Here is a 13,436-nt window from a genome sequence, read left to right as displayed (position 1 = left end):
AGAGAAATTATGAGAAAGAGATGAAGAAACAATTAAACTGAGATAAAATAAAGAAAGAAAAAACAATAAATGAAAGAATAAAAAAAAGGAAGAGAAAATAATGAATAAAAGGAAGAAGGGAAGAAAGAAAGAAATGAAAGAAGAAAAAAGGCAAACAAAATAAAGAATGAACACAAAAAATAGAAAACGAGAGAATAAAAAAACAGAAATAATGAGAATCAGGGAGAAATTATGAGAATAAGATGAAGAAACAACGAAAATGACATAAAATAAACAAAGGAAAAACAATTAATGATAGAACAAAAAAAGGAAGGAAGAGAAAATAATGAATAAAAGGGAGAAGGTAAGGAAGAAAGACGTGAAAGAAAAAAAAGAAGGAAACAGAAAATAAAGAATGAAAAAGTTAAAGAAATAAAGAAGGAAAGGAAAAAAGAAACAGAAGGAATTAAAGACAAAGGATAAAAAAGAAAGAAATATAGAGAAAAGAAAAAGAAGGATCACGGAAGAGATAGAGAAAAGGGATAGAAGTAAAATAATAAATAGGAAGAAAGAAATGGAGAAACAAAGGAATAACAGATCAGAAATAAAAATGGTGCAAGCAAAGGAGCAGGAAGTTAGAAATACTGACTTCAGTGCGAACAGCTGCATCGTTCTTACCTCGCCATTCTCGTACGGTGACTTGATTTCACTCTTGAAGAACTCCCTGATGCGGTTTAGGAAAGGCGTGTCTTCATCACCCTTCTTGTCACACTCCGCCCCCACCCCTTGCGTCCGCTCTTTGACACTAGACACATCTAAAGGCACATCGTCACCACACTCTGTCCGACAGTGATCAGCCACAGTTCGTTCACACTTGGATAATACTGCAGAGTTGGTCTTGTTGCTGCGCAGGATGGCGCCCATGAGCAGGTCCGCCTTGTCCGACGTTGAGGTAGATGGAAGACACGATGGCACATTGTACACCAGCTCCTGCCTGCGAGTCCGTGGCGTCAGCTTCTTGCTGGCCGTGTGGCTTGGCGGGGCATTCCGATCTCTGCAGCAACAACATGTCGCATCACTGCACGCGGCACTAACTTACACATGCACAGATACAAGACCACACAAGACTGCAACTGAGAGAAACGCGAGTAAACGTCATATAGCGACAGACAACATTCTTTATGGTACTCAAATCTAAAACTTTTATAAAATTAAGTGAAATTCTGCAAAGAAAATAGAGTTCAAAATATAGAAGAACATCAATCTCGACAGAAAAAAAAATAAGGAAAAGCCATCTCTCACACTATAGAGCATTCCATTAACAGGCGATGAAAACTTTGCCAGCAGAGGGTGCATTTCTTGACTTACGATACAATGGGACAATACTAGTCTGTTGTAAGACCATCGATGATCATGTTCAAATAACTACAAAATGGTTTCACATAGTAGTTTTTTTTTTACATTTTTTTATAGGGTTATTTTACGACGCTGTATCAACATCTAGGTTATTTAGCGTCTGAATGAAATGAAGGTGATAATGCCGGTGAAATGAGTCCGGGGTCCAGCACCGAAAGTTACCCAGCATTTGCTCGTATTGGGTTCAGGGAAAAACCCGGAAAAAACCTCAACCAGGTAACTTGCCCCAACCGGGATTCGAACCCGGGCCACCTGGTTTCACCGCCAGACGCGCTGACCATTACTCCACAGGTGTGGACACACACACATAGTAGTAGTCACCATGGGAGGAGTGATAGTAGGAGGAAGAATAAAGTGCATCAGATTTGCTGCTGATATGGCATTGTTAGCAGAAGAGGATGATACCAAGGGATATGCTACTGGAGCTGAATGACAGCTGTGAGCAGTATGGGATGAAGATAAATGCAAACAAGACGAAGGCCATGGTCATAGGAAGAAAAGTAAAGAAGACAAACTTTTGAATTGTAAATGAGGCAGTACAGCAAGTGGACAGCTTCAAATACTTGGGGTGTACTATAAGCAGTAACATGAGCTGCTGCCAGGAAGTCAAAAGGAGGATAGCAATGGCAAAGGAAACTTTTAATAGAAAAAGGAGCATCTTCTAAGGAAGAGAGTAGTGAAGTGCTTTGTATGGAGTGTGGTATTGTATGGTGGCAGAAATATGGACATTACGACGAAGTGAAAAGAAGTGAATAGAAAGAAGCATTTGAACTGTGGATATAGAGAAGAATGGAGTGTGTGAAGTGGACAGACAGAATAAGAAATGAAGCTGTGTTGGAAAGAGTGGGTCAAGAAAGAATGATGCTGAAACTGAACAGAAAAAGGAAGTGGCTAGGTCACTGGTTGAGAAGGGACTGCCTATTGAAGGATGCACTGGAAGAAATGAATGAATGAATGAATGAATGAATGAATAGTATTCACCTTCATCGGGGTAATGTAACTCGACCTTCCAGGCGCCCCAACCTCAGAAGTGGGTTACAATTAAGCCACAGCAAGGACAGAAGACTAGAAATGTCGAAAAGACAACCTGGTGGCATTGGATTAAAAAAAAGAAATAGTATTCACCTGAACCAATAATAGAATGCTCACTACCCTCTGTCCGATGTCAATGTTTCCCATTTCAAAAGGCAGTACTAACTAAAATGGCAAAAGTAAGATGCAGCAGTGCAACACCGCCATATGCCTCTGCAGACTTTTATGGCACTGAATGGCACTTTGTGCAATTATATTGTTTTTTATGAAACTTCGTTGTTCTTCCTGGATTAACATTTTAGGACAGTAAAATCAATACTGAAAATTTTAATTTCCTTTCATACGCCAACCATAAGTGTCAGTACCAAACAAAACCACGTGTTAAAAACCAGAACACTTCTGACCTTTAGCTTGTGATCTTTTAAGGGGAGGCAGAGGTGAATATTTCAAAATCCACAAAATTTATCCGATTTGTTTGAAATTAATCGTGGATACTAAGTGTGTTATCAGTAATGGACATACCAAGTTTCAACGTTCTAAGTACAATAGTTCTGTAAATATTAATCATTTTATAAAACTTTATATCGTTTGATATAAAATGCTCCATGCACCATATTGTAAGAAATTTTCAATATTTATTTTTATTTATATGTTCAGAGAAGGTATATAAATAATGATAAGTATTAGTTTATTATGGGAATAATATAGTAATACAGTTATCTTGGTTTTAATTTCACACTTTTAAGGGCACAAAATAAAAAACTAACATCGGAAAATCAAAATAAAGATAATAAAAATGGAAAAAAACCAAATTTTCATTTTTTCTTCAGTTTTGTTCGAAAATTTCACCTCTGCCTCCCCTTAAACACAGATAGCCAGTATCATTACCAGCAAAAAATGAAGTCTTTGTATACGTTTAGAAGGTAAATGAAATTGCTAGCCATTATATAGCATAGCTAAGAACTTGCTGTGATACAGAACAAATTCAATGTAAGACCTACTAATGAGACTCACCTTAACACAGATAGTACTTCCTCGAACTCGCGTCTGCTGAGTTCCAGGTTGAGCCGAGGCTTGGTGGAGCTCGACTCCGGTGGCTCGCCCCGCTGGGGGGCTGGCAGTGGTGTAGAACTTGTACTTGTCTTGGAAGAAGGCTTGCCAGGCACTGGCGCTGGTACCGGGTGTTCGGGCGGTTTGCATTGCTGTGGGGGATCCAGGTCCTCGTCATATGCACAGCGGCAGTGGTGTTTGCCAGGCCGCGTGCACGGGTTCTGCATGCGGTCGTCCACCAGACCTGCTACAACCGTGTTGACTTCTGCTTTCAGGTGTGTCTTACATATACTTCATGATTGACCATACATTTTCTATTGGATTCAAATCAGGTTCATTTAAGGCAGTGCTTCCCAAACTTTTCTGAACGCGGATCTCTTTCGACTCGAAAAAAAATTCACGGATCCTCGAATTAAATTAAATGAAATTGAATCAGTCGGAGCTAAAAGGAACTAAGTCACTTTTCACAACCTTTCAAGAGAACCAAAGAACATTCCATTAATAACATAAATATTATATTTTTATGTTATAGAAGACAAAAAAGAATATTTAAAAGTCTTAGTTCCTTCTTCCACCGTTCGATGCGCATGACATCCGTTGTTCAAATTGTTGCATAACTCAAAACTGCACATTTTGACTTGGGTAGGCTAGTTCCTTTTAGCTCCGACCGATTCAATTAATTTATTCGCTAGATTAATATAGATATAAATTTAATATGTCTCCATATTTATGTTCTGTACGTATTTAACATCGACAGTATGTCTACAACTACATTTTAACATGCATAGCTATGAGTTCATAAACATGCAGTAGTATTTATAAACTCCATGTAATGTTTTCCAGTAATTATAAAAAAAAATACTTTCAAATTCCTAATGTGAAGAATGATGTTTCTTCGACTCACAAATTTCTTTCAAGTAGAGGGAGATGGAAAAAAGTTGAATTCTCATATCTGATGTGGCATCCAGGCAATGACGGAATTTTGATTTTGTGCTGCATATCGTGAAAATCCTACTTCGCACAGATATATTGTTGGAAATGGGAGGAGTTTTGCCACTGCACATACGCAAATCCAAGAGCCAAATATGATTCATCATATTTTCGTTTTTTGGTAGATTAACCCGTTTTTAAATTAGTAGCATTGGAGTGTGATACATGGCAAGGTGATCAACTGGTTTCTGAATTTGTACAACTGTCATTTTTATTGTCTTTTATTAGCCACCGATCCATTGAGACAACACTGTACAATATGAAAATTAAAATTATTCGTAATATTAAATTAATGTTATGTTCGAAATCGAAGACACGTGGTTATTAACACACAGTTTAACACGAACACCTCACATAAGCCTGCTCGTACTGAATGAATGAAAACTGACTTTACAAAAAAAGTAGCAGAAGCAGAACGCGTGCATAACAATGGACGAAATTAGTTTCTTTTTAAAAATACGTGTCAGGATTTACTGCTGACTAAATAACATTGCCAATCAAATTTATTTTACAATTAAGACATTAGGCCTAAGTCTCATTGCACATTTACAAAACCTTATTTTAACGTTGGTCTCGAGAGAAAAAACTGCATTCACACACACCAAACAGATAACTAATAACTCGCCACCCTCGCCAAGCAGACAAAATTTTCAATAGAATTGACTACATTAACTGAAGAAAGAAAGCTTGAAGGCCAGCTCACACAAAGGTGAGATTTGGTCATCTACCCTTGCCGATATACTAATTTTCACAAGTACAGTCGCGTACAGTACTGTACAACCGCATCAAATTATTTATTTAAAAATATATATTACTGACCGCAGATCCCCAGGGATGCATGGAGCACACTTTGGGAACCACTGATTTAAGGAAAAGGACTCTTTCCTGCAGTGGCTGGGTGGTCAGCCCTTCGGTCTGTCATGTAGGCGGTTCGGGTTTGAATCCCAGTCTGGCCTATGATTTTTCACTTAAAAAATCCGTTGTGATACTTGTGACAGACAAGGTTTTACTCGGGGTTCTCCCATTTTTCCATATCGGGCTACAAGATCAGTATTTCATCTGATCTCTATTCCGTTATCATTCCCTGAACGCTGGCTGGCGGCGTATGGAGGGGGCTGAGATAGGTACGAGTGGGGTTGCCTGCTAGAAACCTGGATATATAGCGAATTTTAGTGTATTCAGGTGGTGTGGGTTGGGAAAGCACTAGCTTGGAGGTAAGAGCAGTAGATCTTCTAGGTCGCAGTGCTGGTTTGTAGTGCCCCCTCCCGAAATTGAATTCAATTCAAGGAAAGGGACAGGATGCTTCATCATCTGAGATGTTACTTCTACATGAAGGCAGATGGATGGATGACACACTGCATGACAGAACCTCAACCTAATGATTAAGTGAGAAATCAAGAATTAAACATTTTAAAAAGGCTGCTGAGTTCATAGAAATAAACTTTTAGAGATTTTACGCTATGATAATGTGCCAAACCAAATCATTCTCTCCATTTATAATTTATATCAACAAAATGGAATTGCCATAAGAACTGAACGCGGAACTACTAGCTGGACTTCCATCAACCAAGGTGTTAGAGAAGGGTGCGGTCTTTCCCCTCTGTTGTTTATTATATATATGAACCATATTTTATACATTTGGCAACAAAGTCATCATGCTGGAATTCAAATTAATCGAAACACAGTTCTCGATACACTAATGTTTGCCGACGATCAGGTTATTATTGCTCAGAGAAAGCTTTACAAAGAGCCATTTATAATTTGCAAATAATCGCCTCAGATTTCAATATGAAAATCTCAAAAGAGAAAACGAAAGTCATGGCATTTTCGGGAGAGAACCCAATTCCAAGTAAGATCATGATAAATAATACTTTAATTGAACGTGTTAATTCATTTAACTATTTAGGTTATAACCTCTCTTACATCACTGATGAAGATATGTCAAACAAAATATCTAAATTTATAAAACTCACTGGCGTAATTAACACCGTCTTCAAATCATCCCATGTTCAGAAACATACAAGGCTAAAGGTATATAAAACACTAGCTCGACCGGTCCTCAGTTACGGTAGCGAGGCATGGACAATCAGAAAAGCTGATGAGCTAAGACTGACGACAGCTGAAATGAGGTTCATGCGATGAACAGTGGGATGCTCTTTGCTGGAACACCGTAAAAATGTGGACATATTGCAGGAACTAAAAATGGATCCTATAGTTAATTTTGTTCAACAATATCGACTTCAGTGGAAAACACATGTCGAAAGGATGGATCGCACACGATGGCCTAAACAGATTCTTACTTATGTACCAAGAGGAAAGAGGAAATTGGGAAGACCACGCAAGTGCTGGCATGAGACCGTAACAGATCCTGTAGGGTCTAATACGTGAGGGATATGATGATGATGAAAAAGGCTGCAAAAGGGTATCTGTCGGATACAGGGGAGAGAGCCATTAATCCTTTCCATTGAAGGCTTTAAGGAACCAACCTGGACAAATACCCAATGTCCCATCCCTACTTGCCCGTGGTGCAGCTGTTAGTAAGCATAATTTTACAAGCTGAACTGAAAGGAGGGGCTACTCATCAATTAGCACCGGTCAGCTTGATGAGTTAAATTTGGTATAATTTTCCTCTATTCCATACCTAATTCCCTCTTTACCCTTTCCTATCCAGTCCTCTGACTGAACTCTTACTTTCTTCGACCCCGACAGTATTAGAGCATTCGAGGCCTAGGGATTCATTTCACTTTCCTTCCTACCCTTCCTATTTTTCTGTTCCTAGTGCTGACCTGCTATGGCACTAAAATCGTCCTCCAGTGGCTTAAGGAGGGAAAGCTGGTGATCAACAAGATCTCCCAGCTAGGTCCAATGGACCCGTTGACCAACAGCAGGTGTGGTCCTCCAGACATTCTGAGGGTTGTGTGTGAATGAAGTAGCTACCAAAACGTTAAAATATGGTGTTCACTTAAATCGGCTACAACTTGCCATTTTCAATATTGGAGTGCAAGAGATCAAATGACTTTATTGTCAAACGCCTGGCATTAGACAACAACAATAACATTTTAAAATATTTCCAAAGAGCAGAGAGGAAGTAATATTACTATTATTATATGACTTCGTCAATATGAATTGTTATCTAATTACGATGGCCATGAATTTCAAGTTTCCTAAACGGGATGATAAAATTCAGGAAAATATCTATACAACAATCATTTCCAATATTAAGTTTGAATTAACATATATAACAAGGAAAACTGAAACATTAATATTTGTTGTATCAAGATCCTATATCTAGTAACTGAACAATGAATCTTGAGAAATTGTTAAAAACCTTTAATGGTACTGACCTGGCAGAGACGGCTTCTGCCATGTCGCACTGGTATCCCTCCGACGTGCCAGGCCTTGCCGCCCCAGTCGCCGGTGGTTTTGTGAGCTGAGTGGTGGGCTTGGTGGACTATTGTCGCGCCAGCGTCCCATCAGAGGACGGGCAGTACCAACTGAAAAATACACCACTCTTAGTTACATCAGTATTAATGAAGACAGAATTTGTTTCTTTCTGTTATGCATAACTACACTAAAATCTCGAATATGGCGGAGTGGTTAGCCTCTCTGCCTTCCATTGTGGTGGCCCGGGTTCGATTCCCGCCTAAGTCACGAAGGAATTTGTGGTGGACAAAGTGGGCGCGAGGGTTTTCTCGGGGTTCTCCCATTTGCCCTCATGCCCATAAAAATTTAGGAGTTAAGAGTACTGCATACTTCCACTCGGTAATGAGTTTTGGAATAATATTCCGGGGAAATTCTGCAGATAGCAACAGTATATTCCTACTACAAAAAAGAGTAATTAGAATAGTAGTAGGTGCCAAATCTAGGAAATTTTGTAGGACAATTTTAAAAAACTACAAATAATGCCCATGGCTTGTCAGTATATTTTTTTCATTAATAAACTTCCTCGTATGTAATCGTGAAAACTTTGTATGTAATCGTGAAAACTTTGTAACTAATTCAACAGTTCATAGTATATCTGTCAAAAAATGACTTTCATACTCCATAGGCAAGTCTATCGTGCTATCAAAAAGGAGTGCGTTATATGGCAGTAAAAAGTTTCAATAGCCTCCCTATTGATATAAAAAATGAAACTCAAAACATAAGATTATTTAGGACCAAATTAAAGAAGTACCTAATTTCTCACGCCTTCTATTCTGTAGATGAATTTATGAGATTCAGCAATGCTTCATGAATATTTCTCTGTTATATTAAATATTGATACTAAACCTTTGTGTTGTACTGGTAGACTATATTGTAAAACTTCTGTATATATTTCAACTAGACGGTGAGTATAATTAAGACCTTATAGTACTATTCAGATTTTTTTTTACATGTTCCATATTTTAGCTGTGAAGCGATGTACAAATGCCATGGAATGTAAATAATTTCAATACAATAAAATAGAATACTTTATTCCAGAAGCCACTAACCAAAATTATTATTGTCGTAAATGAGAGGCATCTGTTTTAATTCACAGAAAGAAAACCAGAGTTAGCAATTACTGAACAATTGTTGTCGATAATAAAGTTAATATTCGCGAGGTGAATTTCTATTTTAGCCAATATTTTCCACAGTAGTAGTCCTACCATATACTGGTATCATTTGCCTGGCTGTAAAATGTGCCACTCAAAAGCCAAACCACCTAACTGCATTGCAAAAGAAAACTCGTATAATAATGAATGGAGTTAATCATCTTGGCTACTGAAAAGAAATATGTCTGCGAGGTTCCAATCAACAGAAGAAAAAAATTAAAAGTATTAAAAAAATGGAGTTAGGCAGTTTGGCTTCTGAGTGTTACCATGGTCGTCAAGATTTCTTCCACAATTCTGTGCCGGGCATACCTTGAGGCCGGGCAGGTGCAGCAGCTGCGCCTCGTCCAAACATGAGGTGCTCAGGGGCCTCGAGGCTGGGACTGCCGCACCTCGAGGGGCTCTGGTACCGACGAGCGAACAGGTCTAGGCTCTGCGGCGGGTCCAGCAGACTGTCCCCCAGCAGGGGGTCGGCCGACGGCTGCCAGCAGGCTGCGCCCTCTACTGCCCCCGCATCGTGGTGGTGCAGGGGACAGCGGATGGAGGGCACCGCAGCCATGCGGGGCAGCGAGCGCACGCTCACCTTGACAGCCGCGCCACGAGAGATGCCGGCGACTGGGAAGCTGTGCTGCACAGGCTGGCGCTGGAACTGCGACGCGAATGCCTCACCCGGAACGGTCACACGGTAGCTGACATGCGATGGGCTGGCGCCCCCACTGCGGCTCCACCAAGCGGACAGCTGTGAGAAATGCAGCTGGGAGCGCACAGCCTGGAATAAGCTGCGCACCGAGATGAGAGGCGCCTCCCCACAGCGGCGCGACGCCATCGTCACCATCCACTGCTCCAGCAGTATGTCTGAAGTCGACGGCAGGTTGGCCACCTCCGGGGACTGCGCCTTCTGCTGGCCGCAAGCACAGTCGGCACACAGAAGCACCTCGATGCACAGCGGGATGTTGTTCTGCCACAACAGCTGCATGTGCTTGCGGAAGTTCTCCGCCCGCTTGCACTGCACACACAATTCAACAGCATATAGGTACACTAATTAAAAAATTAATCAAAACAGTTATAAATGAGAGGAGAGCTCTCTTGGGTTACTCAGAAGACCTTTGCATTGGAATTTTTCTATTGCAGAAAGTACGAACTGAACGTTCACAATATTTCAATGGTTGAATCTATTTGTCTTCGATTAGTGACGTGAATTTAGACATTTCTACCATTCCCAATGAACAGGAGAGAACTTCCTTTAGCCTGTCATTGTTTTTTAACCTGAAGAAGAAAGATCCAGCTTTTTAAACATTGTAATCTGTAGGATGCGTATTTTCCGGGCTAGAGGGCCGTGGTCTGTCGGTGTTACAACCAAACGTTTCGTCCACTACTCCGGTGGACATCTTCAGTGGCGTGGTACACGTGTGCGGAGAGATCTGCTGTGTGTATCAGGAACTGGCATTGAGACTGGCAGCACGTCGATATTTAAGGTGTGGGGCTGTTGTTGCTTGTCGTTGTTGCCGCAGTCCGCACTAGTGGCTTCGGTGTTCTGATTGTTTGTCATAGTGTCTAATTGTCGGAGAAAGGGTTTGATGTGTGTGCTTCTGAGGGCCGGATACCAAGCTTTGTTGACCTTGAGTCCTTCCTCCTTACGGTTAAAGTTGTTTTTGTGTTTATGAATCTCAATAGCTTCCCGATGTAACCTGGCATAGAAGTGTGGCGTACTGCTTAGGATGTCGGTGTCCTGGAACCTGATGTTGTGATTTCCATCATTATAAGCATGCTCGGCTACAGCTGACTTGTCCACGTAACCTAGATGGCAGTTCCTTCTATGCTCGGTGATTCGGGTCCTGAAGTTACGCTGTGTTGTACCTATGTACACTGACCCGCAGGAACGCGGGATTCTGTATACTCCAGCTGATGAAAGTTGGTCACGTTTGTCCTTGACAGACCGTAAGCAGTTACGAGTCTGCCTAGTAGGAGTGAAAATTGTCTCCACGTTGTGTTGTTGTAGTATCTTGCTGATCCGGTCTGTAACTTGTCTGTAGTATGGAAGAAAAACCGTGCCTCTCTTGGTTTGGCCTTGTCTCGGATCAGTTGGTGTTTGCCGTCTTGGTTTTAAGGCTCTTTTAATTTTTGCTGTGGAGTAGCCATTGGCCTCCAGTGTAGACATGAGGTGGCCAATTTCTTGTTTTAGATGCTGTGGATTGGAGACCCGATTGGCCTGGTCGAAGAGAGTTTTCATCATAGCCCGCTTCTGTCTGGGGTGGTGGTTTGAGTCGTCGTGAAGATATCTGTCAGTGTGGGTGGGTTTCCTGTAGACTTTGTGACCGAAAGAACCATTCTCCTTCCTGTAGACCATAACATCAAGGAAGGGTAATTGACCATCCTTCTCTGTCTCCATGGTGAACTGAATCTGTGTGTGGTGGCTGTTCAGATATCTGAACCAACAGGCAGGCTTAAGTGCCGCAGACTCCAAGGTCGCCTCCTCAAAGGATTCCATGTAGAAATTAGCCACTGCAGGACTGAGAGGACTCCCCATGGCCACTCCGTCTGTCTGTTCGTAGAACATCTGTGACCATTGGAAATATGTGGTAGTCAAAACATGTCGGAAGAGAGCCACGATGTCTTCAGAAAAGATGTTGCCTAGTCGTTCTACGGTATCGCTGACCGGTACTCTAGTGAACAGTGATATCACATCAAAACTCACTAGAATGTCCTGTGGTTCGACAACCAGCGTCTTGAGTCTCTCGATGAAGTGGTTGGAATCCTTGATGTGGGAGTTCGTTTTTCCTATGTATGGATTCAAGAGGTTGGTGAGATATTTTGCCAATGCGTAGGTCGGGGAACCAATACTGTTGACAATAGTTGTTGACACAAAAACAACTTTAACCGTAAGGAGGAAGGACTCAAGGTCAACAAAGCTTGGTATCCGGCCCTCAGAAGCACACACACATCAAACCCTTTCTCCGACAATTAGACACTATGACAAACAATCAGAACACTGAAGCCACTAGTGCGGACTGCGGCAACAACGACAAGCAACAACAGCCCCACACCTTAAATATCGACGTGCTGCCAGTCTCAATGCCAGTTCCTGATACACACAGCAGATCTCTCCGCACACGTGTACCACGCCACTGAAGATGTCCACCGGAGCAGTGGACGAAACGTTTGGTTGTAACACCGACAGACCACAGCCCTCTAGCCCGGAAAATATGCATCCTATCAACGCCGGCCATGAAAGCCTACATTTCAAGATTGTAAACTGTCTTTTTACTTTCATCAACAGCAACACAAAAAGTACAATAAAATTCTTTCTGAATAGTCAAAACATATAATGAATCTAATAAAAAACTTCTAACAATTCACCACTAAAATAAATATATGTGAAAATGACTTGACTTAAAATTAATCAGTGTTGCAAATGAGTTTGCTGAAACTGTTCAAGCCAGTCAACATGTATTGTTAAGTTACCAGGTATACTGCATTTCATATTCTTCGCAACTCCGTCCATTTCATTGCACGAGCCATTGCCTGCATTGGAATTGTTAAAAAGTGTGATTCCAGAAAATATAATACGCCTTGAAAAATTAAGATACAAAGAGGTGACGCTACTTCAACACCATAGACAGAGGGAGAAAAGAGAATCAGTTCATAAGAAGCAGCTTTCATTTTGTGACTATACAGAGAACATCACGTGGAAGCTGCATAATCCCTTGCCCCAAAATTAGCTGTGTCAGTGTGTATTTTGTCCTTGACAGGCAGCCATAAACGCACGCAGTGACTCAGCTAAGAGTAAAAGCAGTTCAATACGTTGTGTTGTTTTACAATGGTTTTCAGAGAGTGAACATGTACACATTTGAAAACGTGCATATGGAAAAAAAAATGGTGTGGTAGAACAAGGGAAAACTTTAGACGTAAATTTCCTGGTCGCCCAGTTCCGTATAGGAAAACATTACTAAATTCGGTGAATGAGTTTAATGAAACAGGTTCTGTGAATGATGTGAATTAAGTATCACACAAGCTGGGCAGCACTTCCAGCAGCTACTGTGTGGAGAGTGAGTACCGAATGTTACTAATATAACACAGTAGGTAAGCTTTAATCTGGCAATGTGCAGTGAGTTCGCAGATGCAAGCAATGGTGGTAGTGGAGGGAGACCTGCCACTAGTCTGCCAACAGAACCACCGGGAACATTTGCCGGGACTCACTGTATTATAATTACTGCAAACTTTGGAATGGTTGCTCTGTATAACAACAAAGAAGAAGAATGTATCACAACAAAGATATAATGTACCACAAAGAAGACGAAGAATGTACCACAAAAAAGAAGAATGTATCACAACAAAGAAATAATGTACCACAAAGAATACGAAGAATGTATCACAACAAAGAAGACGAAAAATGTATCA

At 40.9% G+C, this 13,436-nt stretch overlaps 1 protein-coding gene across 4 annotated transcripts in view; it reads right to left on the bottom strand.

The window, feature by feature from the left end:
• Positions 1-13,436, bottom strand: part of atos (atossa) — a 205,385-nt gene that overhangs the window by 12,862 nt on the left and 179,087 nt on the right. For 3 of the 4 annotated variants that reach the window (XM_069836364.1, XM_069836362.1, XM_069836365.1), the window contains 4 exons: positions 9,351-10,044; positions 7,812-7,961; positions 3,442-3,724; positions 658-1,033 (listed from right to left, as the gene is read on the bottom strand). In XM_069836364.1, coding sequence (XP_069692465.1) covers positions 658-1,033; positions 3,442-3,724; positions 7,812-7,961; positions 9,351-10,044 — 1,503 coding nt within the window. The remainder of the gene's footprint in view (positions 1-657; positions 1,034-3,441; positions 3,725-7,811; positions 7,962-9,350; positions 10,045-13,436) is intronic. The other variant, XM_069836363.1, reaches the window with a different exon arrangement.

Source organism: Periplaneta americana, chromosome 9, assembly GCF_040183065.1.
Source record: "Periplaneta americana isolate PAMFEO1 chromosome 9, P.americana_PAMFEO1_priV1, whole genome shotgun sequence".
Taxonomy (NCBI): Eukaryota; Metazoa; Arthropoda; class Insecta; order Blattodea; family Blattidae; genus Periplaneta; species Periplaneta americana.
Note: the sequence above shows the minus strand (reverse complement) of the source record. Positions and strands in the feature narration are given on the sequence as shown.